The 27,603-nt window shown below is 46.5% G+C and overlaps 2 protein-coding genes across 9 annotated transcripts in view; one reads left to right on the forward strand and one right to left on the reverse strand.

Moving 5' to 3' along the window:
• Nucleotides 1–2,458: 2,458 nt before the first annotated feature.
• Nucleotides 2,459–24,308, reverse strand: LOC102558435 (uncharacterized). The gene is made up of 4 exons (XM_019476565.2): nt 24,102–24,308; nt 6,934–7,377; nt 4,473–4,623; nt 2,459–2,593 (listed from the first exon to the last, which is right to left on the reverse strand). The coding sequence occupies exons 1-4, from the start codon at nt 24,166–24,168 to the stop codon at nt 2,584–2,586; spliced, it is 672 nt and encodes a 223-aa protein (XP_019332110.1). The 5' UTR covers nt 24,169–24,308; the 3' UTR covers nt 2,459–2,583.
• The window catches only part of GRAMD1C (GRAM domain containing 1C), a 110,485-nt gene continuing 99,197 nt past the window's right edge, over nt 16,316–27,603 (forward strand). For 5 of the 8 annotated variants that reach the window (XM_019476558.2, XM_019476559.2, XM_019476564.2 and 2 more), the window contains exon 1: nt 27,273–27,399. In XM_019476558.2, coding sequence (XP_019332103.2) covers nt 27,397–27,399 — 3 coding nt within the window. In that variant the 5' untranslated portion in view covers nt 27,273–27,396. Of the gene's footprint in view, nt 16,407–27,272; nt 27,400–27,603 lie in introns of those variants that run through there. The other 3 variants (XM_019476562.2, XM_019476560.2, XM_059720466.1) reach the window with 2 other exon arrangements.

Genomic DNA, 27,603 nt, shown 5'->3' on the forward strand with positions numbered 1-27,603 from the left:
AGATGGGAGCCCTGAATGACTGGTTTTAATTCCTTCCCCATGGGATGATATGCCATCTGTCAAAGACCCAAAATGGGCGAGTCTGGAAGTGCAACATGCATTACTTTCTTGGAGATGAGAGGTGAGTCTGCATCTGCTCTGTCTTAAGGAACTGTTACTGCTGAGAAGGAGAAGGGACCTCCTGCCTCTCATGGAATAGGAAAGTTCACTTCACTTCTGGAAGAAGTCCTGTTCACTCCAAGAAATTATCATTTATAAGGCTTTTGTCTTTGAAAGTAGTGGCCAATAATCTCTTCTGCATCTTCCTCTTCCACAGAGTGGAGAACCTCAGAGGTGAGAGGAGAGTCACATTTGCCATTTTCTACTTTAGGGAAAATAACTTTTTTTGGCTTTTCCCAATGGCTGCACAGAATGCTGGACCCACCAAAGCATATTGCCATGTTTAAAGCCTCACCTGCTTCATGCCTGTAGCAGCGTTCTCTCTAAGCTGCGCAGCATGCACAGCCGTGCAGGTGTGCTCATGCTGTGCTGGCAGGCACATCTGCACAGCCGCGCACACCACACAGTTTAAGGGAATGCTGGCCTGTAGAGATTTTGGTGTATCCAAGACTGACTTGAGGAATGTTTAGCCTGGGGCCAGCATTATTCATGTTAAAGCAATCAATAGCAAACTTTATCTTTCTTTTTCAGTTTTTTTTTTAGGCTTATATTGAAATGCATTTGTTTTCTGCTTAAGTCCTCTCAGTATGTGGAATCAACACCCAAAAGGTCAGCAACCTACATCCCATGGGCTAGATACATCGTGCGAAGAGATTGGATCCGGCATATGGTAGCATGGGATCAGTGGCATTTGGTGGTGGGGGCACCATCTCTACCATGCTTCATGCATTTCTCTACCATGTACCACCCACCCCCTCTACAGTGACAAGTGGCCATCTCAGCCTTCTCTACCCTGTGCTGAGGGGTGCTCTCTTGCTCCATTACTGCAGCCTCCACTTACTCTTGCTGCTTCCCATAGCTGCTGGTGATGGAAATTGGTAGCAAAGCTAAGTGGAGGCTTCCACTGGGGGGTGTGAGAGCAAGAAAGCAGCCCTTGGCATAGACCAGAGATGGCTTTGTAGGGCAGTGCTTTTCAACTGGTGTGCCATGAGAACTGAATGCGAATGACCTGAATCTGATTCAGATCCACTCCTTGTTCTACATCAAGGAAGGATCCAAATCGGATTCAGTTCGTTCAGACTCAGCTCCTTCAAATTCGCTCCTTGTCACCTGTCAAGACCTGGGATATATCTGAACACGCTAAATCTGATTCAGATCATTTGTGGGCCCTGGTCACAGACTGAACCTGAAGGAACAGAATTGGGACTTGGGCTGCACAGGGGGTGGCACCCCCATGCAGGGGCAGGGAGGTGCAGTGCTGCAGTGTGGTTCTGCCCATGTGAATACATGGGGAGGCAGGGGAGGCATGACTGGGAATCACTTCAGGAGGGGGAAGGAGCAGCTACCAGGCCCAGCCCTGCCAAGATGCTGGGTGCTGAGGAGCCACGGTACACACAGATCAGGCTGAGGCTGCCCCTAGAGTTGGGGCAGGCTTGGAGCAAGAGGGGAGGCCTTGCAAGCCCCATACAACACCAAACACTTCCCCCCAGGTCCTTACAGAGGCACCATGTTAGGTTCTGTAAGGCTGGAGGCACTGGGTACCTCCCAGTGGCACTGGGTGTTGGTTGCAGCCAGGCTGGGGGTAGGTTTTGGACTGGGCTGTGCCAATGCTCCTGCTGGCACCAGCCCTGCAGCATCCTGGCTAGAGGGTCTTGCCTATCTGCTTAGGGTCAGACCGACACTGCACTGAGAGCAGGAAGGAATTTTACCCCCTGCTCAGATTGGTGCAGAGTGAGCTGCCTTCTGCAGTGGTGCACAGCCTCTGCCTGGGATCTCTCGAGCATCTATTCACCACCTTTGCAGCGGCAGGACACTGGCTGCCATAGTCCTCCTGCCTTATGTGCCAGGGGTGATGTCTACTGCTGTGTGAGGGGTGATGGCGTAGTTTCTGGACATGGGGTTTGTCTGGGATAGTTTGCACAGGGCTTGGGCTAGGTCTCTGCCAGCCCCTCAGCTCTAGGATGCTATGATTCTATGCCAGGCCACTAGTCTCCTGGGCAGGTAACACAGGGGTGTCTTCATTGGGAGGAAAGTGTGGCACCAGCAGCTGCCTCACAATGTTAGGGCACCATGATTTGAAATATAAAATGCTGCATTTAAAATATGAAATGCTGACAAAGAAAGATATTTGATGCATCACATGAGAAATAAACCCCAAGCCTTCAAGACCTGTAGACTAACTACCCAGGATTTATCTGGTAATAAAATGAACATTTTATGAAAGGCTGTTTTGGTTCGTACCATATGAGGAAGTTGGTCATGCTGCTTTGTAGGTAAACATACCGAAAGGAGGTACGTGTACTGAAGCAAACATTTTTATTAGAGAATATGGAGACCTCATTTTGGTTTACAGTGTGGCAAGTTACTACATGCAAGAAATGATTTAGTCGCTGGATCTTCTGGTGTCTTCTGGAACCACGCAGTTCAAGCTATGCTGTGCCAGAAGGAAAGGAGAGAATGAGTGAGTGATGCAGATACAGCACAACACAACTAAGCCATCTACACATCTAAACTTTCATAGGTGTCTCATGGGTAAACATCTTAATGAAATCTGGGTAGCCATATAGTTTGGAAAGGGAAAACTTTTAGCCAAAAGGAGCTGCTGCTAGGGGAGATATTTGTGGAATCAACCCGAAACCTTATGCAGCTCAGTGATGATCAAGTAGGTGTCCTGTCCTACTAGATGGAAATTTTAAAGAGCAGGGTGTGTGGGCATGAGCGCTTACCACTAGGTGGCAGTCCTACTTTGGAGGAAGCTAGGCAGACTCTTAATAACCCTGTTCATGTGTAGACCACGTTTTCCTGGAGTTTGTGCCACGTTTTCAGGGGCTCAAACCCCACAATTTGGCCTGGAATTCCCAAAGAGCTAATTCCTCATTAGACATATAAAGATTTCCAAAAGTGTTCAGCTCCTGGCAACTCCCATGATGAATGTTTCAGGCCAGCTTGGCTCTTTGGAAAATCCATATTTTTTGTTGCCTAAAGGGGACCTGAGGTCTTTTGAAAACCTGGACCTCCATTTCTTTCGACCAGTGATTCCAAATGAGGATGCTGCAGCACCCTGAGGTGCCTTTCAAAATCTTTTAAAAAAGCATTGAGAAGCACTGCTTTAGACAGTAATATGGTGGTGACCAAATCATAGCTCATGAGCTATGTGCGACTCCCAGGCAAAGGCGAAGCGTAGGGGGTGCATGCGGGTGCACGTGCACCTCCTGAGCATGGCAGTGCACCCCCTACAAAAAGGCACCGTCGACACTGTTGGCAGTGCCTGCGGGTGGTCTGCGGGTGGTCCACGATCGCCCCTGGCTGCTGCTGGCAATGCCTGCAGGTGGTCACCAAGCCATGGTCGGCGTTTGCCACCCCCATCCCCCCCATCACTGACAGTGCTGGTGGTGTCTGTGGGAGTTGCCTGCTCACCACCACCGGGCTCCCGCCACCGCGCTCCCACCACCACTGGCACAGCTGTGCCCCCCCAACCTCCAGGGGCACATGCTGTTCATGTTCCCAGGCAGTTTAAATGCAGCTCCTCAAGAAAGAATACTAGTGAAATAAAAGTAAAATCTCTTTCTCTGTGTTCATTCATTTTCTAATTTCAGTTTTTGGCTCATTCTTTATGCTAAGAAGGCATCTAACAACACATGGCTGCTGAAAGTGGGACATTGCATGCTGGTTGTCCATTCTGAGGTCAGTGCATTTCTAAAGTTGTGCATCTTATGGCGCTTGGCTACATCAGGATTTCCATTTGTGACTAGAAAGATTAGGTAGTTTGGCTGCCCCTGCAATAATATGTTATCTTGATGTGTTAACTGAGGATGGTAAGAACAATTATTCAGAATGGATGGGGTTGGAGAGAATACAAGGAGGGTGGGGATCTTTGACATATGCTGTTCAGAAGGATGTGCTACAGGACAATCCCTCTGTGTGCCTGGTAGGGGAATGATATGCTTCTATGTACATGTTCAGTTATACTTAGTGTAGGTAAGGGACTGTAGAAAGCAGATGGTGGGGGTGTTAGGGTGCATGGTTGACAGTCTAGAGGTTGCAAGTTCAAGGCCATAGCAGATGGCCTCATGGTATGGGCCCTGTCAGATTCCACTGAATCTGTAAATATTGCTTAAATACTTTGTCACACAAGGCCATGAAAAAGGAAAGGACTGGATTTCATCATGACCTCGTAGTCTTTAGATGAGCAAATCACCTGCCCAGCCAGAGGCAAGTTGGGGTCTAACATTTACTAGAGCTGTAAGAATACTTTAGGTACATATAACATGTTGCCTACATTTATGGGAAACTTGTTCTGCACATTCACTCACTCTTGCCTACTTTGATGAGGTCCTTGTTCTATGCACAGGAAACACTTTCTTAGCTGAGGAGTTAAAATGATAATCAGAACCACCAAACCTCCGATACCAGCTGCCACCACCCCAATGATTGTTCCAATGGATTCTTCTATACCAAATAATCCTGGAGGGGTAAAGGCAGAGAGATGTAAGACATGCTGAAGAGGTATATGCAATGTAGAGCAGTACAGAAGGGACCATTGGGATGCTACTGTTTACAATAGCCTCCTGCAGAAGAGGCTGCCTCCTGGGATATGATTATATAGCTTTCTTGATGGGCAGGACACTGTAGGTCTCTATGGGGAGGAAAATATATTATGCTGCAGATCACATTGATTTGTTTCAGTACAGGGCAAGAGGCTGCAATACAGTACAGGGACAGTGTATTGACCTGTGGTTCATGCTGATTTATTTCTGTGCAAGGGGTGACAGTGAATCATGATGTTGACTGCGTTTACAGGAATCATACCTGTATTTTTCACTCATGTCACGTAAACAAAAAAGAAATACCTGGCAATATTTTTAAACCAACTTTGTGACTTTGACTCTCAAAAGGAGAGTAAAGATCTGCATGCATCTGGGGACTTGCAGACATCTGCTACAGGATGTAATGGTTTTACTTTTTTAGAGATCATTGCTTCTTGGAATCCCAGTGTTATAATTCACCGGAACTGAGTGAAGCAATTTGGGCATGTAAGGAGCCTTGGCTAGAGAAGGGTGGTAGGATGGTGCCACACACAAAAAAATCACTGTATCTTGGGAATGTGGGAGGTAAATAGGAGAGTAGGGCAGAGGGCAAGCAGTGCCAGGTCAGATTTAAAATGGCTGCCAATTCACCTGGTGGTCACAATGACTGGCATTTTATTTTTCCACATGGAATACCATTATTTCACTCTGCAATTAATCCAAATCTAAATAAGACACCCTGCCAGATCTATATACAAATAAGATCTAGATCAGGTATTCATCACATCACTATTTGTCCAATCTCCCCAAAACACTTGAACAATGTTGCCACCACTGATAGCTGTGGGACAGAACCTGACAGTCTTACTTAGTTAATCAGTCCTCAGATAGGAAATTTCCCTTAAGTGTAATGGGATTTTACTGAGTTAAGAAAAAAATCCTTTCTGAATTTTGTCCTAATTCAGTAAATATCACTGACATGCTCACCTGTTTAAAGTTTACCTTCCCGTGCTGAATATTAATGGGGTTGCTCTCCATTCTTTAAGATAAGTATCTGCTTCAATGAATGCTTTGCTGGATCTGAGCATACAGGCAACAGAAGCCACTCTCCCGCAGGTATGTCACCAGAGTTTAAAGGCCTTTGCCACAGCTCTGACTTACTATTTTTACCATATGTCATGTCAAAGTGAGACAGAAAGAAGGCAAGATTTTGGGAAGAGTAGTCTCAAAGGCCAGTGAGAAGGGCATGAAGTAATTAAATAAAAAGTATTGCTTCCAGCAGCCCCAGGGGAGATAAGAACATAGGATTGAAATGAGTTAAAATCTCAGGCAGGTCTTCAGCAAAGAATGTGTTCACAGTGAGATCTCTTACTTTGTAAGTGAGAAAAGCACCATAGCACGGGGCATTCAAAACTCAAGTAGGCAAAGGTAAGGGAATATCTTAAACTGCAGCTCAGTGGTTTGGTCCACAGCTTGACCAAGAGGTAGACAAGCCAAGCTCATAGGCTCTTTTCATCTCTAATATTATCCAGTTCATTTAGGAGGCCCAGATCTGTGTTAAGAGCATGTGTTTACATTGCACTGGGTGAAACCATTGAGAAGCAAACTCCAACCACTTAATTTAATGTAATATGCATCAGATACTGAAAATGAGGCAGTTCAGCCACCTTAAAGCAGCCCTGAGTGAATGAGCTACTTTGTTTTGGGTGTACTTATTGGCATTGGCGACATGTAGGGGGTGCACACGAGTGCATGTACACCCCCTGAGATTGGCTGTGCACCCTCTGGAAGCGCCAGCCACAAAACCGGAAGTGCACTTCCGGTTTTGCCGCTGGCTTGGCGATCAGCTGCCATGGGACCCCAGCCATTGGTGATCTGGTGCCCTCCCAGACTTGGGAGGCATCAGTCGCCCATGCTTATTGGTGCACATTCAGGGCTGATCTAGGGCAGGTGCATTGCCTGATTTCCAGGCTTTGGGGTGAGTGAGTGGGTGGGGAGTGCTTTTTGTTGACATTACCAGGCTTAGCAGAGAGTTGGTGTAGACAAGCCTTCAGGACCAGATTCCACTCCACATATTGTTTTTAAGTATCTAAATATGATCCTATTCTACGCTGTTCAAGTCTCTGAAAATCTATTGTCAATTCCCTTCAGCTCCAAGTCAAAATGGTTGCCTGCCCCTACCATGTGCAACTGCACAGATCAACCCTGAAGATAGGAGAACAGAACTGGAATAACACAAGAGCATTACCTAGTGCTCTCCTGATCCTGAGTTTTGTGCCAGTCCCTGTCAACAGCTTCCCACTGGAAAGCATCACCTGGCAGAAATAAATGCCATGATCACTTGCTGTCACATTGAGGATAGTCAGGGAAGCATCCCCTTGGGTTAAATCCCCACTCATGAAAGCCCTGGAATAATTAGCCAAGATGGTCACATTGTTCTCCAGCAAGTCCCTGGATCCCTTTTCATCCTCTTTGTACCATTTCACCATCAGCTTGGCCAGGGAAGGACTCCTCGGACTGTGAAACTGGCAATTTAGGACCACGGTCTCTCCCTCTTTGGCTTTTTCTTTGGCTGGAGTCTGAGCCACAAATGGAAGCCATGGCTCAGGGATAGTCACCATTGGAGGCTGCTCTGTAGTGTGTGCTGTAGCAGGAGAGGTGATGGTTGCATCTCCATGAATAACACAAGCAGCTGCATATAAAGAGAGAAACATGAATAGGGTTAAGGCTAACAAACAAAAATTAACTATGTAGTGGTTCCCTCCCAATGGCCACAGCAAAGAAGGGCATAGACTGGAGCTAGAAGGTTGCAACTCTTGTCATAATATTGGCCCTTTCTTGGCCCTCAAATTCCTTATATCTGGACTGGCCTTCTTCTGTTCCTTCTTGATTTCTTCCTAAAGGTCTTGAAAGAGGAAGCTCAATAAAGCCTTTTATTCTCTGGTTTTGTGAACCCTGTAGGGTTTGGTTGATGAATCTCCAGACATTTATAGGGGGTTTCCACCTGGAAGTCTCCCATCTACTCCATTCTTCCCTGCTAGGAAGCTCTGGGGCCCCATATTCTTCACTAATTTATCTTGAAGAGCACAGGGGCCCCCCTGCAGAGTCAGGAGAAGAGTAGAGTTGGTTGTTTGGCCGGGTGAGCGTCTCAGGTGCGCAAATAGTCTTAACTCATACTTACTTACTCAGGTCAAAATTTTAAAACATGAGTGCCTAAGTCCTTATTTAGACTTGATTTTTAAAAGGGCCTGGAAGATTTATTGGACCTGGAAGGCACTTGGCACATTTGAAAATAAGGTCACTCAAGTGTCTACATAGCCTTAAAAGCCTAACTTTAGGCAACCATTTTTTAGAAATTTTGGCCTAGTGTTTCCAGCAGATAAGCTACATTTGTGACCACACAGAAGCTCCATCCCAAGTCTCTATTCAAATGGGTTTGAGGCTGAATGTGGGTATTTCACACTTCTAGGGTTTCCCCTGTCATTTATATTTAGATACATCATCTGCCTACTCACTCTCTCACTGGGGGAACCCTATTTTTATTCATCCCATGTACATCAGACAGGGTAGAGCATTGAGCAGAGGTGCTGAATTAGCAGCAGTGGCCTACTGTTTTAAAAAATATGCAAGTGGAGTGGTCAGTCTGTGGAGAAAGGGTCTGGTGCAGTAGTGATCTTGCCAACTGCATCATGGCTCTTAGCATGGGCTTCATATCCCCTGCTCTCCGGTAGGTTTTCCAGCCTGCAATGCACTCCTGGCTGTTGTGGCTAGACTGTTAGCTAGCTCAGTTGAAACCAGCATGGATATTTCTATGCTACACAGCAGTTTATACCTAAATTGCACATTTTTCACCTCCTAATCTAGACTACTGTCATAGGCACTGCCACAGAGTGTGACTACAGGGTGTTGACATACACAAGCTTGTTTGACATGTGAGCTGTGGTGGTCATTGCAGACTAGGCACAGTATTATCATGGGCTGCAAAACCAGCCCAAGAAGCAGAGAAAATTAGCTTGCACTCAGCTTTTTGATGTGGCAGATACACTGCTTCAGGCAACACAACTGCAAAATAACTTGGGTATTGCTACCCTACACTGCAGTCACTGCTGTGACTGCAGAATAGATAGACCCAAAGTTATAAAGATAGAAGAAAGAAAAAGGAAGGGTGACAAAATGGCAGCAAGGGATCCTAGAATCATAAGGAAGTTGGGCTGAAGAGGACTGCCACAGGTCATCTAGCCCAACTCCCTGCCTGAGGCAGTTTCTTCCCTATCCAAACCATCCCATACAAATCCATTGTCTAAGCCAGTGTTTCTCAACCTTTTAAGTAGCAAGTACCCCCTAACTTCTGAAAATTTTAATAAGTACCCCAACATTCAATTTTCCAGGGGATTTTATATTTACAGACTAATGTGTGACATATGTTGGAAGAAGGGCTGTATATATAAGGCCGTAATATGACAGATGTCTGATCTGGTGTGGGCAGGGTTGCCACCTTTTACACCAGGGGTGCACAACAAGTATGTACCTGGGCTAGAGGTGATGTTGGCCAAAGCTAGGAGGGCTGATAACCAAATTATTACTGGGGAATTAAATTTTTTAAATTGCACCAAATTTTTTGCCATAGTTTTGAGAGGAAAAGAAGGCGCGAGAGAGAGTGTTGGGGTACCTGCATACCACCTGCCTGTGTCTTGCATACCCCCAGGGGTACACGTACCACAGGCTGAGAAACTATGGTCTAAGCCATGGGTGGGCAGAATGACAGATGTGGATGGCAGCCAGACTCCATTTCCCAGCAGCCCCTGCTCACGTGGCTCCCAGTCAGTGTCTAGGGAAATCTTGGGGGCGCGGGGCTGTGACCCTGTGCTGTCATGACCCTGTGTTCCTGGGGTCTCCACGGAGACTGGCCAGGAGCCATGTGGGCAGGGCATACAGCTGGGTGGGGAGTTGGTCCAGGCCTGGGTCCGGGGTTGGGATCTTGCAAAGTTGATGGCAGGGACAGGCTGGGGCAGAATCATGATGCGCTCCTGGCCCTGCTCGCCCATCTTGCTCCCAGCTGCAACCCCATCGCAGCTGCCTGGTTGGGTGTCCTGCCTGCACAGGTCCTACCCCAGTGGTGGGTGCAGGGTGCCCGGACAGCTGGGCTGTGTTTGGTGGCAACAGCCAGAAGGACCTGCTGCCACAGGGGCTGTGGGGAAATAGAGTCTGCCATGGGCTTGATCTGGCCCACGACCTGAACTTTGCCCACCCCTAGTCTAACCTCCTAGCAAAAGTACACAGTGAACTCTGACACAACACAAGACATAACACACAGGGAAAGTAGGGGGACCACAGCAGACAATGTCCTGCTGCTACAAAGGTTAAAAATCTGCTCAAGAGCCTGTAGGAAGAGGGTCATGTCCCCTACTACGGAAAAAAGCAAAAATAAAAATTCCAATCCATACCAATCTGACCATGGAGCAAAATTCACTCCTGGCCCCAAATATGGCAGTCAGTCTGACCCTGAGCAGAGGGGCAGGACCCTCTAGCCAGGAACCTCTGGGCTTAAGTCTCAGCAGGAGCATTGGGACATGCCAGTCAAAATCCCCTGCCTTGTCTGCAGCCAACACCCAATGCCTCTGGGGAAGGCTTAAGGCTCCCAGTAGCAGGAGGGGCAAAAATTCCCGCCCAGCCCTATGCAGCAACGAGCAAAGGCCAGAAGTATGGGAAATGCCCATGTGAGAAGGAGAAGAGAGACCTGGGAGAATGAACAAAGGAGGGAAAGAAAGAGGAGAATTCAGCCAGTTGAAAGAGGCATGCAAATAGGGTTTCTGGCCCATATAACCGTAGGTGGCCCATTTACAGGTCATGGTATGATAAAAAGGACATGGCTGAGAATCAGTTTGGTATTTGTCTGACAGGGGGATAATTACAAATTCTGACTGGACAGCCAATTTGCTGCCTCCTTCAACAGCATAAACTTTGGAAACCTGCACTATACAAATAGCTGGCACTATTTTGACAGCTGGCACCTTGAGAAAACGTGAACAAGGTACTTAAAAACACCATCAGACTTTTATCTGTTTATTAACAAGGCTCATGACAATATTCTGGGCAGTGTTCAAAACCAAGAGAGGGGCAACATTACCCTACTGCTATTCACATAAGCAAGACAGGCTTGTAGTCGAGATTTAAAACCATACTCCCTCCAGTGGTTGCTAATCATAGTATCCCACAGCTTTGAGTGAGGGGAAGCTGAATGCTTCTCATTTCTGAATAAGCCTGGCCTGAGGAAACAAGAGGAATATTTTCCCTCTGCAATACTTCAGGAAAAGAACAGAATGGAATCCTGAGCACCAAAACCAAACCAAATTAAAGCCCTGATGATCCACAATAAGGGGTTGAGAATAAAATGTTAAGTTTATTTTTTTTCTTAAAATAATCAGTCCCCACAATAATCAACCTTTAAAATCTCATGGAGTACAAAATACTGTACATAAAAGTTCAGTTTGCCATTGTCTTGAGTCTTCTCTTGCCATTAGCAGGGACTAAAATGTCATCAGGCTGACTTGGTATTTTACGCACATGGTCATGTGGCTGCATGCAGTAGTAAATGAAGACCTGAAGTACAAGACACTGCAGAATCAAAGCTTTTTTATCCCTTTGCAAGCATTCTTTTTGAATTTCATCAGACACCTGCACAAAATCACTGCTGCATTTACAATAATCATTATTATTCAGTATTTGGTTCAGGGTGGTGCAGAAGGACTGTGGTCAGTAATCAGTGCCCCTTTGTGGCATGTGAACAAATTAAGGTGAGGTGAAATGAGGTAGGGCTTCACTGTTGCCAGCTGCTCTGCAGTAACTGCCCTTATGCATACTACAAGCGGAAACCTGAAACTTGTAACCCACCATTAATAAAAGAGGACTAAGTTACGGTGGCTTGGCTTCCACTAACTGTGGAGTCAGAACAGTGGTTCTCAACCTTTTTTTGTACCAAGACTCATTTGTAAACACTGATGGCCAGTCCTGACACAGTAAATAGTTTAAGAAGAAAACACACAAGTATTTTGGCCCCAAAATACATATTACACACTACAAGTTAAAGCAGCTCAACAGTCTTAGTTTTAAAGACAGAAATCAACATCAGCAGGAAAACATTCACAGAAATATCAACATGAGGCCCACAATTACTCCCAAGGGACATTCATCATTGTGCAATTTGCACAAAGTAGATTGCCGCTGCCCCTCACTCTTGACTTGCAGCTCCTTGGCCCTGCCGGTGCCCCACAAGTCCCAACCCACAGCCCCCTACCCTCCAGCCCTGCTAGTGCCCCTCACTCCTCACCCAGTGCCCCACCCCTGTCCCCAGGCTCCGGCCCACCCAAGGGGCAAGGGATGGGAATGTGGGGTGAGGATAGGGGTTATATGCCTACAGTGGGTATGGGGCTGCAGCCTGGCCAGACCAGCACAGGCAAGAGCTGCATCCATGGCCCTGCAGATGGGACCTGGAGCAGGGTGTCAAGACTCGTTGCTGCCACCTTTTTTTTTTTTATTAAAGTACCAAAAATATTAGAATCTCGACTCAAAACACAAAAATCCTCCTCATTTCAACATATCAATACCATCAAAACATTCCCATAAACAACAAAACATTAAACCATCTTTCCCATTTCCACAACTCAAAATCAATAACAGTCACCCACACGCAATACATATCTACCCTCCTTCAATTTCTCATTTCATCTCCGCACCTTAACATTTCATATAATCCCCATTACTTTCTGTTTGCTTCCACAGTTCCAAATACAACCTTCCCCTTATCCGTTTTGCTTGGACTTGACTCCCCACACTTCATCACGCTCGTCACTTTCTTCCAACCTCTCCGCAATCGCTGCTTCTCCCATTGCAACCTACTCTCCTCCCAAGAATACACCTCATCTTCCCCAGACCCAAAACTGTCCACCGACTCTTCCTCCAATTCACTTTCCTCCTCCTCCGACCCACTACTTGAAGCAGAACTCCTCACATTCTTCAGTCCCAACACCCCTTCCCTCACTTCTCCCACCTTTCCCTCCTCTCTTTGGGGTCTACTCGTCTCTTTTAGTTCCCCTTGTCCCTGCTGCCTCTCCACCCTTCCCCCTACTCCTGCTGTTCCTACCCCTCCTCCTTGCTTCCCAATTCTTTCCCCCCTTTCAGTTCCCCTTGTCCCTGTGGCTTCGGCACACATTCTCGTATCCCCACTTTCCCTCCCCCTCCTCCTTGCTTCCCCAACTCACTCCCCCGTATTAATTCTCCTCGTCCTTTTGACCCCTCCAAACTTCCACATGTACCCACTTTCTCTCCCCCACCCCCTTCCTTATCCATTCCTTTCCCCCCTTTGGGTTCTCCTTGTCCCTTTAACCTCTCCACGCTTACACGTATTCCCACCTTCTCTACCCCTCCCCCTTCCTCCTTCTTTGTCCGGCAGCCATCTTTACCTCCCTCAGCATCCTGCATTTTGTTTCCCTGTTTGCTTGTCTGCCCACCCTCCATTTTGCGTACTCCTCCCCCTCCTTCCTCCTTGTTCTTTCGGCAGCCATCTTTGTCTCCCTCTTTCTCCTCCATTTTGTTTTCTTGTTTACTTCTCTCTCCCCCCTCCATTTTGTATCTCAGTTTGCCTCCTTCTCCACTCTCCTTTTTATCTTCCAACCCCTTCAAGTTCCCTCCCTCACCCTCCTCCATCTCACAACCCTCTTCCTCCGACTCCTCACTTGAAACCATCTCTACCTCACTTTTCCCCGTCTGCTGCGCTCCCACCCCCCCAGTATCCATTTCCAAACTTTCCTCCACAATATCCCCTGCCTCCCCCCATTCTCTACTCCCTTCTCCCTCCCTTCCTTCCCTGGCCTTTGTTTTACTTGCATATGAAAAGGGGCAGTTCCTCCTCATATGCCCCTCTTCTCCACACCACCCACAAGTAACTCTCTCTGTGCACATCCCCGCCCTGTGTCCCTTCTCCCCACAACGAAAACACACAGTGAACTGGCAAAACGCCGCAATATGCCCCCCCCCCCCCCCACATCTACTACACACTTTTGGTTGTCCAAAGTAACTAATATATCCCCTGCGCGGCCCTATCTGGATAGAGGAAGGCAAGTGCCTTATTCCCCCTCCATCCTCCTCCCCTTTCAACACCACCCGTGCTCTCCATGACCCCGTCCATATTACATGTTTATCCAATACCCTATCCACCCACAACACCCTTTTCACCATCCCTTCCAAAAAATGTACTATATCCTCTGCTTCCAACACATCATTAAATAACCTCAGTAAAATAACCCGCTCCCTTGCTTTTTCCCCTTCTTCAAACTCCAACCCCTTTAACACTCCCTCCCTCACTAACTTTGCATGCACCCCCCAAAACCACCAAGACCCTCGTGTCAGCCACGCTACCAGCAGCGTGAGGAGTAACAGATGGGGGAGGGCTATGCTGCCCTCACCTCCTCCCACCACCAGTCACTTGCACGCTGGGCCGCAGCTCTACCATGCCGTCATGGCCTGGCCACCACTGCTCCCCTCAGGCTACCTGCATTGCCTACCTCCCCATCTCTTCTCTGGGTTAGAGACATGGCCTACGGGGAGTGGTGGCAGAAGGAGGTGATGAGGGCAGCATGGCCCCCCATCTCCTGTCCATAACTCCTCTCACAGTCTCGCTACCCTATGACCCCAGCTGACTTCCTACCCCTAGGGCAGGGGGCTGGACTCAATGATCTTCTGAGGTCCCTTCCAGCCCTAATGTCTATGAAATCACCCTGCTGGGCCACAGAGGCAGCTCTAACCTGTGCAGGTTCAGCCAGGCTGCAGCCCCATGCCTGCTGTGGGTGCACAAATCTGGAGGGGGGGGCATATGCCCCCCCTACCACGCATCATCTATGTGGGTCTTCCGTCTTCTTCCCTGCCCCATAGGCTTACTCTCTACGCTGTCTGGCTGCCAACAGCAGGTGTATCCATGCACATGCATGTGGTACCTCCTGCCTGATTGCTCTCCTCCCGTTTTCCCCAGGTCCAAGCAGCCCCCGCAAGGGGAAACCCATGATTTCCCACATTTTTCTCCTTTAAAGGTTTTCCATGTCTTTCCATGATTGTTCACAACCCTTTCATATATTCTTGCAAACCACTTTTGGGTCATGACCCACAGATTCCGAAATACTGAGATAGAGTACATGGAGCAGCTGATGTGTAGCAAAGCCTCGCTGCCTTGTGCCCAGCAGTAAATTGTACAACTTTGCCCTAAGCAGCAGGTAAGAGAGAACTCATGGGTTCAAAGACAGGGAGAGCACAAACTAAGAGTGACAATTGCTAACTGGCTACAAAATCTGTTTGCATTTATAGTGTTATGCATTGCAGTGCACTTTTCACATTGCATCCAAGAGTAGATGAGAGACACCACCACCAAAACTTGAGTGGGGCAGGCATTTTTTGACAAAACAATTTTTCACCAGAAAAATGTGTTTCCTGAAACTGCAGCTTTGCAAAGGACTGGAGTAGTATAGTACTACCATTATACTCTTTTCTCAAGAAGGATTTTTCAGTCCGGGATGGAATTTTGGTCAAAATACAAAAAAGGACAGAAGAGGCTCTGACCCAGAACTGCAAATACCTCTGGGCACTCAGCTGGGATATGGGAAAGCCATTGAATCTTAGAAAGGTAGGGGTGAAAGAGAACTCATGAGGTTGTCTGGTCTAACCCTGTGCTGAAGAGAAGATTATCCTGATATAAATCATTCCAGACATCTGTTTAGCTAACCTACTCTAAAAACTTTCAACGATTGAGATTCCACAATCTTCCTGGGTAATCTGCTCCAGTGCTTAATCTCCCTCACAGTGAGAAAGTTCTTCCTAGTGTCTACCTTAAACTTCCCTTGTTGCAATTTAAGACCATTGCTCCTTGTCCTGTCCCCTGCAGCCACAAAGAATAGTTTGTCACCCTCCTCTTTATAACGATTGTTCAGGTATTTGAAAACTGTTATAAAATCTTCCCTCATTCTTCTTTTATCCAAACTAAATTGTCCCAGCTCTTTCAATCCTTCCTTGAAAATCAAGGTGTTTAGACATCAAATCATTCTTGTCTCTCTCTGCTGCTCTCTTTCTAATTTGTCCATGTGTTTCTTGAAAAGAGAGACCTAAAACTAGACACAGTACCCCAGGTAAGGGATGTGAGTCCCTGCACCAATGATGTTTAATTATCTGTGAAAGGTCTCACCGGTTCAGGAAGAGATGCTGAAAATGGCCTGTGGCCTGGTGCCCTCCCCTGAGCTGTTGGGAGAATGACAGTGCAGAGGCGTGAACCTACGTATCCCAGGTGTGTGCCCATCAGGCCACTAGGCATGCTACGGTACCTCTCTCTATCCTAAAAAAATTTCAAAAACTCTTGGGTTTGTCAAATTGTGGAATGGGACATTTTTTTAGGTCTCAAAAATTTCTGCAGGATAGGAAAACCTGATTCACGCTAACTGAAATGCCTTTGAGGTGGTAGAACTAGCTATAGCAAACAGCACAGGCACAGTCCAGCAGTGGACTACTGGCTGTCCCATGGGAGAGAAGAGACACATGACTCCACTGTAGTGGATGTAAAGGAGGACACAGACGGATCCCATGGCTCTCTCTGGCTCTGAGATTGATTAACACAGTCTGTACAGCCTCATGCTGCCACCCAGGATGGCTGCTGTGTCCCACCCCCGGAGCAGCTGCATTTCAGTGGTAAGTGGGTAACCCTTATCAACACAGTCTGTAATGCTCTTTGGTATAAAATGCATTTTCAGGCTGAGAAAAATATTCTTCCTGTCCTGAACTGTAACAGTTTGCTGTGAAACCAAATTTCACTCCAGAGCTCCGTGTCAGGGCTGAGTTAGCAATCTTTAAAATATGGTCTATAAAATGCTTTGGCATGAGAGGCATATTCTCCTTCACTTCCTGCCCCAAAATGTCGCTTAGCGTTTCTGTGTGCTAGTAGGACTAGGCAGCTGGCACATTCCATCCCAGATATTGGCTGCATTTCACTGGTGGATGAAAAGATTAATCTATAGCTATTTCGGAAAGTTTAATAAACACTTTGGCATCTGTTACATAAACACGGGATACTTCCCACTGTTATTATTACTACTGCATTACAATCTGGAAGTTATTTCAGTATTTTCAGTGACATTCTGACCCTTAATATATACATTTGCTACATCAACATCGTTATGTTGTAAGAAAATTTAACGGGCCAGTAAGGCAGCCTTTTTTGTTTTTGTAGACTTGCATTTGGCCATAATTAGAATGACTTGCAATAGGACCAGTGCCCCAGTCTCTCTCTAAATCAGGGGTCAGCAACGTTTTTGGGTAGAGTGCCAAAAAACACCCACAACCTCAACCTATAAAATTTTGGCATGCCAGGGGCAGACAGTGGGGGAGCCATGAGTGGCCCAATACTTGTTACAGCAGCACAGCTCTGAGCCCTTCCCGACCACCCGCCCTGAGGCACGTGTGCCAAGCAAAATGCTTTTGCGTGCCACGCTCTGGCAGTCATGCCAGGGGCTGCCTACCCCTGCTATAAATGGTTCCATGTTGTTCCAATGAGATTGGTGGCAAAATGCAGGCATGAGTTTTAAGCCTGTTCTAGTTTTGTGCCATAGGCCACCCCCAGTTAGCCCAGCAGTAAGCAAGTACTGGCCATATGATCTGTGGGAGTGGGTCGGAGGTAGCCAGATGTGTTGCTAGCTGTGGTGTATGTTAATCATATTTGTCTGATGAGCTATTGCATTTGGGAGGATCTTTGATCCAAGGTTCATCTCCCAGTATTTCAAAGCTATAAATATAGGCATCATAATTATTAGATTTACCATCTTATTGTTTCCTCACTTCCAAGAAAGGGAAGGAACTGATATGCATGGGGCTGACTGAGAAAGACACAGAAAGTGGAGAAAAGAGATCTAAAGCAAGTTCTCCCTTTCATTTCTACTGGAACTCCACAGAGTGCCAGCACCAAGTGTTAGAATGGCAGCAGGAAATGTTCGATGAGACCAGGACTGCAGAAATGTTGGGAAGATGAAAGGGAAGGAGGGGACAGATGCAGTCATGGAAATGCTAAACAGCTGGAGTTCTTGGAGTTTGCTTTCTCTCATGAAGCTGGAGTTGGTTCCCAGTTCCTTATTCCTGGTTCCCTATTCCTTATTCCTAGTTCCTTATTCCCGGTTCCTTTACCAAAACTAATCTAGACCCAATAAAAGCTTGTTATTAGTGAATTACACATCCTAAAGAGAGAGAATTTCATTAGCTATGCATATGTACTAATTAATACGCATGGGCGACTGGTGCCTCTTTACACCAGTGAGGGACCGGGGTGGGGGGGGCATCCCCTGGTGGGCGATTGCACTGATGGGGGGGGAGGTCCCTCCATGGCCAGTATCACTGACCAGGGAAGGGGGTCCCCTTGCAGCCGATTCACTCACCAAAAAGTGGCCAAGCCACTTCCAGAAGTCCCGCATTTAATGGCGACCCCAATCCATGGCTGGCACTTACAGGGGAGGCACCAGCACCACTGTCTACCTCCCTGCCTGCTGCCTAAACAGTGAGCACAGCCTGACAGGGGGTGCATCAGCACTCTTAGGGGGTGCATGTGCACCCCCACATACTGCCTACACATCACCACTGTTAATATGTAAAATAATATCCTACATCAAGTACAGAGCCCTAAATGAAGGTCAGATTAGGATAGGATTATGGGGCAAAATACTTCTTAGGCCACCCCAAACTTCCTCTCGATACCACTGGGGGACTGTCCCAAAGAACCCTGGCCACAGTCCCACCTGGCCCAAAGCATGGTTTGGCCATGCCAGGCTGCCAGCTAACAGCCCCCATGCCCACTATACTAAGTATAATGCCTTGAATAAGGAACTGGCTTTTTGGCTGGAATTATGGCTAGAAATTCTGATTGGGCCACCCGCCAGAATACCTCTGTGCCACTGGGAGACTCTCCTGGATGCACTGGATCAGAGTGTTGCCCGGCCCAAAGTGAAGTTTGGCCGTGTCAGGTTGCCAACTGACAGCACCCTTGCCACTGTGCTAAGTATATGGACCCAAATAAGGAACTGGATTTTGGGCTGGAATTATAGCTACAAATCCTTCTTGGGCCACCCCAGACCACATCTCTGTGCCACCAGGGGACTCTCCTGCACATCTCTGATGAGAGACATGCCTGGCCAAAGGCGCAGCTTGGCCATACCAGGATACTAACTGACAGCCCCCCAGCCACTGTGCTAAATACATGAACCCTAATAAGGAACTGGATTTTGGGCTGGGACTGTACCTAGAAATCCTTCTTGGGCCACCCCCAAACCATGTCTGTGTGTTACCGGGGGACTGCTGGACTGGAGTCCTGCCCAGCCCAGAGTGCAGTTTCTTCATGCCATGCAGCCCCCACATGCCCACACTGCACTAGGTATAATGGCTCGAATAAGGAATTTATTTTGGGCTGAGATTAGCGATATAAATTCTTCTTGGGCCACCCCACGCCATGCCTCTGTGGCACTGTGGGACTCTTCTGGACACCCTTGACCATGTTTTTGTCTCGTCCAAAGAATGATTTGTCCATGCCAGGCACCAATTTACTCACCATCCACATGTGCTATTTACATTGCTACCAATAAGGAGCTGCCCTTCTGCTGGGTTCAGGGGGCAAAAGCCTCATGAAATCATCCCAAAACACTTCCCCACTACCAAGGAGCATCCTGAAGAAATCTGGGCATGTCCCTGCTCAACGCAGTGCAAGCTTTTTGAATGTAAGCCTGCCAGCTGACACCCAACCTTTAAAACCTTTATGTTGCTGTTCCACCAGGCACTGGATGGCAGGATGAATGGCTGCATGCAAACATAGGGCACCAGTAATGGACCTCTGCTCTGACACATGGTATTTAGCATGTGTCAGAACAGACTTGATTAACTGAGTCTGCTGCCAGTCTGCTAAAGCGTGCTAATTAGTGCACTCCAGCAGCTTCTGCATCATGTGTATTCACTGCGCCCATGTTTCAAAATGGCAGCAGCAGTGCTTTAACTAAAGCTCTTTGAACCAACTTTGTTAAAGCACCCCCACTGCCGTTTTGAAGCGCGGGGCGCTGAATACAGGCAGTCCTCAGACTTACAGCACAACTGGTTCCTGAAAACTGCATCTTAAGTCAAAATGTTGCAACTCGGAATCGATTTTCCCATAGGAAACAATGTTATAAATGGGGGATTGGTTCCTGAACCAAGGCCCAATACCCTACTTTCACCAAAAAATAACCCAGAATTTTGTACTCAATCAATTATAGATGAGTAACATAGCTACTTTAAGATATTTATATTGTAAATAGCATTCATATTGATTTGGAAGGACTTCTTTGAGGTGACTTTGCTGGACTTTTTGAAGGGCTCTTGGTTGGACTTTTTGAAGGGCTCTTGGCTGGAGTCTTCTCAGGAGTCTTGGCTGCAGGTTTTTCTGGAGCCTTGTCTGCTTTCTTAAAGAAAGTGTCCAAGGAATTTTGGACAGCTGTTCTCCAGGGAGATGGGTGATGCGGAGAACTTGTTCGCTGGTGTGGTGTTGCATCAAATCAAAGCATTGTAAAGTTGAAACTGACGTCAGAAAGTTGAAACAGGGTGTTGATTGATAAACGTTGTAAGTGCAAAATGTTGTAATTTGAAATGTTGTAAGTTGAGGACTGCCTGTACATGTGACACTGTTGGTGCTTTAATTACAGTGGCTCTCAGAACCGTTCAATTTAAAGTACCCTTCTCCCCACCCCACAGCATGTGTCTAGAGGCCCCTATGGATCTTTCAACAGCATTTCACACTTACCTCAAGTCGCCACCCAGAAATTTGGTAAAATAACTTAAAACTGGGTGTTGTAATTTAAACCAACCTGCTCACTCACTAGCAAATGTTAAACAAGTTTATTACAAGGGAAAGGGGGAACAATGGTACTCCATAAGCAAAACCTTAACTATTAACTTTTAACTGTAGCTCAAAATGGATCACAGTCACAGTCAGTGGCAAACCAACCTGGGGAGCTCCCTCCTAGCCAAGTCACTTTGGAAGGGAGTCTCACCCATGGTTGCCATCCAGGGACTCTACCACTTGCAGTCCAAAAGAAATTTCTTATTCAAGCCAGTATACTTAGTGCAGTGGGCATGGGGGACTGCCAGTTAGCAGCCTGGCATGAAGAAACTGCACCCAGGGCTGGCCAAAACTCTGGTCAGGGGTGTCCAGGAGAGTCCTCCAGTGCCACAGAGGCATGGTGTGGGGTGGCCCAAAAAGGATTTGAAATCATAATCTCAAACCAAAACCCAGTTCCTTATTCAAGCCATTCTACTTACTACTAACAAAGTGCACATCAAGAATGATGGGGTGGGGGGCCCAGGTGGGACTGTGGCCTTGGTTCTTTGGGACAGTCCCCCAGTGGCATCAACAGGAAGTTTGGGGTGGCCCAAGAAATATTTTGCCCCATAATTCCATCCTAATCTGACCTTCATTTAGGGCTCTGTACTTGATGTGGGATTTTATTTTACATATTAATTAGTACATATACATAGCTAATGAATTTCTCTCTCTTTAGGATGTGTACTTTATTAATAAGAAGATTTTATTGGGCCTAGATTAGCTTTGAAAAAGGAACCAGGAATAAGGAATAGGGAACTGGGAAGAAGGACCTGAGAATAAGCAACCAACTTCATCTCTCTCTCTCTCTCTCTCTCTCTCTGGAATTAGCCCTGCCCCAGAAAAAGCATCCAAGAGGGAACTCTGTAATGGAGAAAGCAGCTGCTGTGGGGTCCCAGAATTGTCCTAGAGAGCCCTGTACCACCAGATCCTTGAGTGGTTGCAAAGGTGGGAAGAGGGCACAAGGGGTCTCTCATCCTTGTGCACCATGTACAACCACTCTGCCTTTACCAGTGGTTTTCAACCTTTTTGGACTCAAGGCACCCCTCACTGGACTTGAAGCCCCCCTCCACAACTTTTCTGAATTGAGTGGCATCCAATATCAAAAGCTAATGTATATATTAAAGGGCTTACCTCCTCACAGGGACTGGGACAAGCCTGAGCCTGGTTTATTTGCTGAGAATATCTGCTTATCTCTTCACTCCTCAATCTGGTTGAGAATCACTGCCGTATCCTCAGAGAAGTGCAGCAATTGCTTCCTTCCTCCCCAAATAGCATGGGAAGGAGTGGAAAGGGGATGGGGCCAAGGCTTCATTCTCAAACCCTGCATTGACCTACAGAGCTGTTTGGTTTGGAAAGGGGAGCGAATGCTGTGTCCCAAAGGATGGTGGTATTAATTGCACGTTCACATTGAATATACCTGGGAGCTGAAGGAAGTATTTTGCTTCTTGAGTTGTTCCCTCAGAGCTGTGGGACTATCTTTTCCAACATGAGTGGCTGCCTCTACTAACCAGGGCCCTGCTCAATGGGAATTAATCCCATAACTCAGAGTTAGGGGCCTAAATACTTTTGTGGATCTGTGCCTAGTGTTCTGGAGCAATAAGTCTCTAACTGAAGGAGCCAAATTCTGTCTTCAAGCCTACACATCTAGTCTTAATCCTGATTTCATCAGAGTTATGCAGAGGCAGTCTGAATTTGTTTTCTTCGTTCCTTCTGCAGCTAAATTGCCATATAAAGGTTTAGCAGTAATAAGAAGCACTTCCCATGGTATTTTTACACAAAGTCAGATGGTCTCTTTTAGTGTGATCGTACCTCAGAATGTTCTGAAGCGCTCTATTTGTTTAGTTAATGCTGTGAATTTGGGCAGACTCCAGGTCCCATTATTAATCTTTCTTTTCCCTGATGGTCAGCCATGAACTGTGCTGAACACTTAACTCTTGTGATATCTATGGTAAGCTTGCTATCCTTCTCTTACTTGGCTTCCTGCAGTCCAATTACTAGCTATTTTCCATTTATTTAAAAGATACCAGTTTTTCAGAGATACTTTTGTTCATCACTGCGCATTAACAGTGTTGTCTAACACTGTCTCTCTTCATCATGAGTTTCATTTCACCTCCCACTTTGAAACAACTGACCCTGTGGTCTGTTGTCCTGTATGTTTGTTTCACTGTATGTCACTTAGATTGCAACTAATTAGCAAGAATCACTACCCGCAGGAGTTCATCTTTTACTGCCAGCTCTATTTGGGGTTCTCACTGTGAAGGTCACAGCACAACCTTTTTTTTTTAAGGTGGCAAAACGGGGAGGGAACTTTTTTTCTGATATTTCAACATACAATGCCCTTTTCATGTTGGCATCTGTGTTTATTTCATGCCAAGTGCCTTGTTGACCCCGCTACAAATCTCTTTTTATGCCATTTTCCTCATTAGCGAATGATCCATAGCTCCACCTGTCATGTGGGAGTTAGGTCTGTTTCCCTGATCAGGAAGGACTGTATGTTTTTCATTAACTCCTTAAAGTTAGGCTAGCCAGAGTGTTGGGAAATACTGAATTGGGGGACAATCTTGTTCAGGCCAGGAGGAGAAGATGGGATGATCTAATAGGTCTCTTTAGGCCGAAATTTTCATATCTAGGGCCGTGCTCTTGTCTCTGACTGAGAAGTACACAAGGCAAGGTGAAGGGGTGCAGGAGTGACTCAGAAATGGAATAAAACTTGCCTTTGCTCTTCTGTCATCCCAGGGACACTATTTGCATGGCTGCTTCTTGCAGCCTAAGGGCTTCTTTAACAGATGCCACGTGCTAACAGCCCCAAAGAACCAAAACAGGAGCTGGAGATGGGCAGAGTGTGGGGCTCTTTCACATATCTCCTTTCCTATGCCCTCACTTGCTAAGTGGACAGGCAATAGAGCAGGCAGTCTAGGAGTCAATATACGAGCCCTGTACTATCAGAAAATCCTCATACTGCAATGACCCTCCTTTGGATGGCTATGATGGCTTTGCAGCCAGAATCTACTGGCAAGATGGAATAACAAGGTTGCCTGTCATCCCAGCTTCTGGCCCCTATCTTTTCTGATTAAAACAATGAGTGATGACAGCTTACACCCTAAGACTTTTAAACAATGGTTGTGGAAAACATAGGAATAACGGTCTCATGAGTATAACTGATAACTATCAGAGAACCAAAATAGAAATAAAAGTTTCTCTTAGAGCTGGTAAATAGTTTGCCTTCTCAAGAAGTCAGGGAAAATACACTCACTCTGGAAAGATAAATTCCATTTTTGGAATTGCTTTCAAATATATTTCTATTAACTAAATAAAAATGTATCTCTCAACAAGAATGTGCTTTCAATACATTGTGCAGTACTAAATATGCTCCTTCTATATCCTGAGGAAGTTCTTGGGGAGGGGAACGGCTTTAAAAAGAATAAAGCCTCAGAAGCCAGCCTCTAGAAAGAAGCCAGACTCCCTGAAGGAAGGAAAGTGGTTAACAAATCAGTACTTACCCACCAGCAAGGAGAACAGGAGAGGTGGTACCACATAGTTGTAGAATTTCCCAGCCTGTTGGTTCATACCTGCTGAAATATAGTGTCTCCCTGCCTTTTCCTTTCTCTTGGATATGGGGAAAAATGTGTGTGTGTGTTTTGCAACAGGAGCTCATATTCTGCCCAATGAATGTCACACTTGCTAAAGTTACCACAGCTTTAAGTTCACAACACTCTGCCGCCTGCCTGGATGACCGCCACATTTTAACTTGCTAGCGTGAGTGGCTTCTCTGGGGAAGTTTTGCTCTCTGCCAAGGAAGATGCAGAAACACAGTAAAAAGTGAGGACAAACATAATTTTCTTTTGTGGCTTTGGTCTTTAGTACACCAGGGTCTGGGGTTGAGCACTGCATATTCAGATAGTCAAGAGAGGATTCTCAGTCTGTTGAGCCCCAAATGGAAATGAAAAAGAAAGAGCATTGGCTTGATTTTCAGAGCAGATGGGCAAGGAAAGCACTTCTTGATTGGGATGGCACTTGCAGGTACTCAGCACTTTTGAAAATCAGGGCGTGAGCATTCCATGTGTTGGTGATTCAATGCTATATTCCCAAAGTATTGCTTTTCTTTGCAATGTTGCACAGACCTTAAATATACAAGTGTTGATTAACTTTAACTGCCTGGTTAACTGAAGCTGCCCAGTGCAGATGAATGGGTTTGAAAATCAATGACCCCTTTGCAAAGCTGACTAATGTTCTCTAGTCTTGTCCGGGGAAAGTTCACATAGGAACAATACCGTTGTGTGGGCAGGGCTTCAGCAGCCAGGTTCATAGGCTGTAACATCTCACTACCCATTGATCCTGCCAGTTGTGGTCCAGCTGTGTGGTGGGCATCCTATTCCAACCAGTTGGTTGGCAACTCTCTCCTGAACTCTGGGGTTGGAGACCTCAGTGCAGGTTTCTTGAAGCCCGCTAGGCTTTCTCTCCCATTCCTGAATTTAACTGATGATTTTGGCTACCTCACAGTATCCTTTAGATAAATGGGATTGCATGCTCACATGCTCTCCTACACCTATTTATAAACATGTTCCCACTAAGAGAGGCCTGAGACACTTGTTTTATGCTATACAACAGAAAGGGATAAACTGTTTGAAGAAAATTGCTGTGGTGCTATGGTAATATGGCTGCTTTCTTAATGCTCCATTTGGCTATTTCTAAGATCCAAACTTGCCTAAATGTAGTCCTTTAACTCTACGACAGTCCCAAGGAGTGTATACCAGTTTCTGGCATCCAAAACCCAGTGACCCAATATTATGAAAGAGGTTACAGTCTTTGAGAGTAATGACTTGCTCCCTGTAGTCTTGGGTTGTGTTCAAATACCATGGTGATCAAGAGATAGAGGAAGCTAGACTAGGTGGATATTATAATGGCTTTGAAAGGTTTCTCCCAAGTGTCTGAAAAGAGCTAAAAAGGCAAAGGTTTTTCTTCTTTGTTTTATACTTCTTAAAAGATCTGGATGTTCTTGTCAGTTTAGGTCCATACGATGTAAGGCATTTTCTTTCACCTCAACATTTCTTTGGGGAGGAAAAGGCTCAAGAGCCATGATAAGGAAGACTAAGAGGCCTTCTCAGGTGGTGGAAACTGGAGTGGGGAGGGATCTGAAGGAAGAGTTGTGTTGAGAGATTAAGTATCCAGCTGTTTTGAGCGACTGGCCTGGAACTGATCTGCATGCCTGGAGGCTGAGGATGGAGTAGAGAGGGGCAGCTTGCATGCGGGGGCTCCCTGTGAGGCTGGGGTCAGTTCAAGAGAAGCAAAATCACTGCACAAGTAACTCTTCAGGGAGACAAAATGGCTGCCAGGGTTGACATGGCAGGGGAGGATTGGCAGCTAGGGTGGCCATCCTAGAGGGCAGTTCGGTTGTCCTCTGCCCTCTATTGATACAAAACCTGACGCCTTCAAGAGAAAAACAGAGGACATAAAGGCGTTGGGTTTTGTATCAATAAAGGACACAGTAGCAGAAAACCGGACTGTCCTCTATGATGGCCACCCTATTGGCAGCTAACAGCTGCAGGTGGGAGATGTGCAAGACTTCAGCACCTGCACTCCGGCTGCTGGCTTGTGTTGAGGTGTAGGAGGGGCTTTGGGGCCCAAGAGTGAAGCCAGAGGGGATGGGGACGGGGACGGCTGCGACTTCGTTTAGGAGAAATGCCTGGCTTTGAAACTTCTTGGGAGCAGTTTGTTACACAGCACCAAATCAATACTAATAGTGGGAAAAACTGGGATTTTTGAAGAATTATTTTTAATATTTTTAGTTTATTGAGACTGAAAGATGATTATAGAGGTAGCAGCAAAAGACAGTAGAAATCAGGCCTAAAGGTCTGCTGGCTGAATTACAAGCCAGGTCAGTTTAGTCCTGTGAAAATACTTATGGGACCTAGGTTGAAGAAAACTCAGAGTGGGTTGGAGTTTCTGTGGATAATGCTGATGGGATGTGGTCATGAACATCGTGGGGTCCCCTTCAGCTTCCCCAGAGGCAGGGACTGTTTATGCCAGGAGCTTCATAGCTTTGCAACACTAGAAGACCTTAATACTGTAGTTTCCCATCTGAAACCTTTGGAGACAGACTTTGACACTGCAAGAGTGAGCTCTACCTGCAAAGGGGAGCTTCCTCAGTGCAGAGACCGGGACAGAAAAGTGCAGGAATCCCCAGGATGCGATAGCTCTCTATTAGCTTTGTTTGGTGGGGCTGTGGGGAACTAGCTATATCACTCTAGGACCCACAAGCCTTTTCTGACTTCTGGCAAACCTTCTCTCCAGCTGCATATCCCTCTCTCCACAGAGTGCAGCCAAGGGGGAAGAGAGAGGAATATACTAAGAAGGCACTCCACATTTTCCCTTGGCCCAGATGGGGGTTCTCTGAGAAAAGACATGCCATTCCTACATCTCTGACTCCTACAATGCAGGAGATCAGAAGAAAGACACTTTATTTGATAGGCACATTTTCTAAAAAATACCAGAAGTTTGTGCGTGTATGATGAAGAAAGCCACTGGCTGTAAGAGAAGCTTTACTCCAAACCCTGATCCTAAGGTAACCAGCTTGTTATCCGCCCGCCCCTTTTCATTATCCAAATTGTTTTCTCTGGCAGTCAGATATCACCTAACTCTCTTAGTGTCAGGTTTACTCTGTTTCTACACAGGTGCCTTTGGCCAATGTTCTCCCTGCGACTGGCCCTTTAAATTGCAGAGAAGGCAGCAGCTGCAGCCCTATGGTGCACCCTTTTAAGGCAATTAGGTTGCTGGTTGCATCTCTTTCTCCTCTCTATGGTAAGCTGTTTGGTTCTTTTTCTCTTAAATTTTTGCTTCCTAGGTTTGCTAGGCACCTGCTCCTTTGAACCGCAGTTTTGAAGCCACCTGGCTTTTCAGCCACAGGTTTCAAACTCTGTTTGTGAGACCTAGCATTCACATTGTTTGCTTCTTCCTGCAATGCCAGCTGCTGTGCTGTTGTTGCCTTGCCAGCTGGCTACCCAA

The sequence above is a fragment of the Alligator mississippiensis genome, chromosome 1 (genome assembly GCF_030867095.1).
Source record: "Alligator mississippiensis isolate rAllMis1 chromosome 1, rAllMis1, whole genome shotgun sequence".
Lineage (NCBI taxonomy): Eukaryota > Metazoa > Chordata > Crocodylia > Alligatoridae > Alligator > Alligator mississippiensis.

Coding starts and splice junctions, on each gene's coding strand:
- LOC102558435 (XM_019476565.2), bottom strand. CDS start 24,168: ATGAACCAACAGGCTGGGAAATTCTACAACTATGTGGTACCACCTCTC. Junction 7,378..24,101: donor CCTGTTCTCCTTGCTGGTGG/GTAAGTACTGAT, acceptor CTTTATATGCAG/CTGCTTGTGTTATTCATGGA. Junction 4,624..6,933: donor CAGGATCAGGAGAGCACTAG/GTAATGCTCTTG, acceptor TTACCCCTCCAG/GATTATTTGGTATAGAAGAA.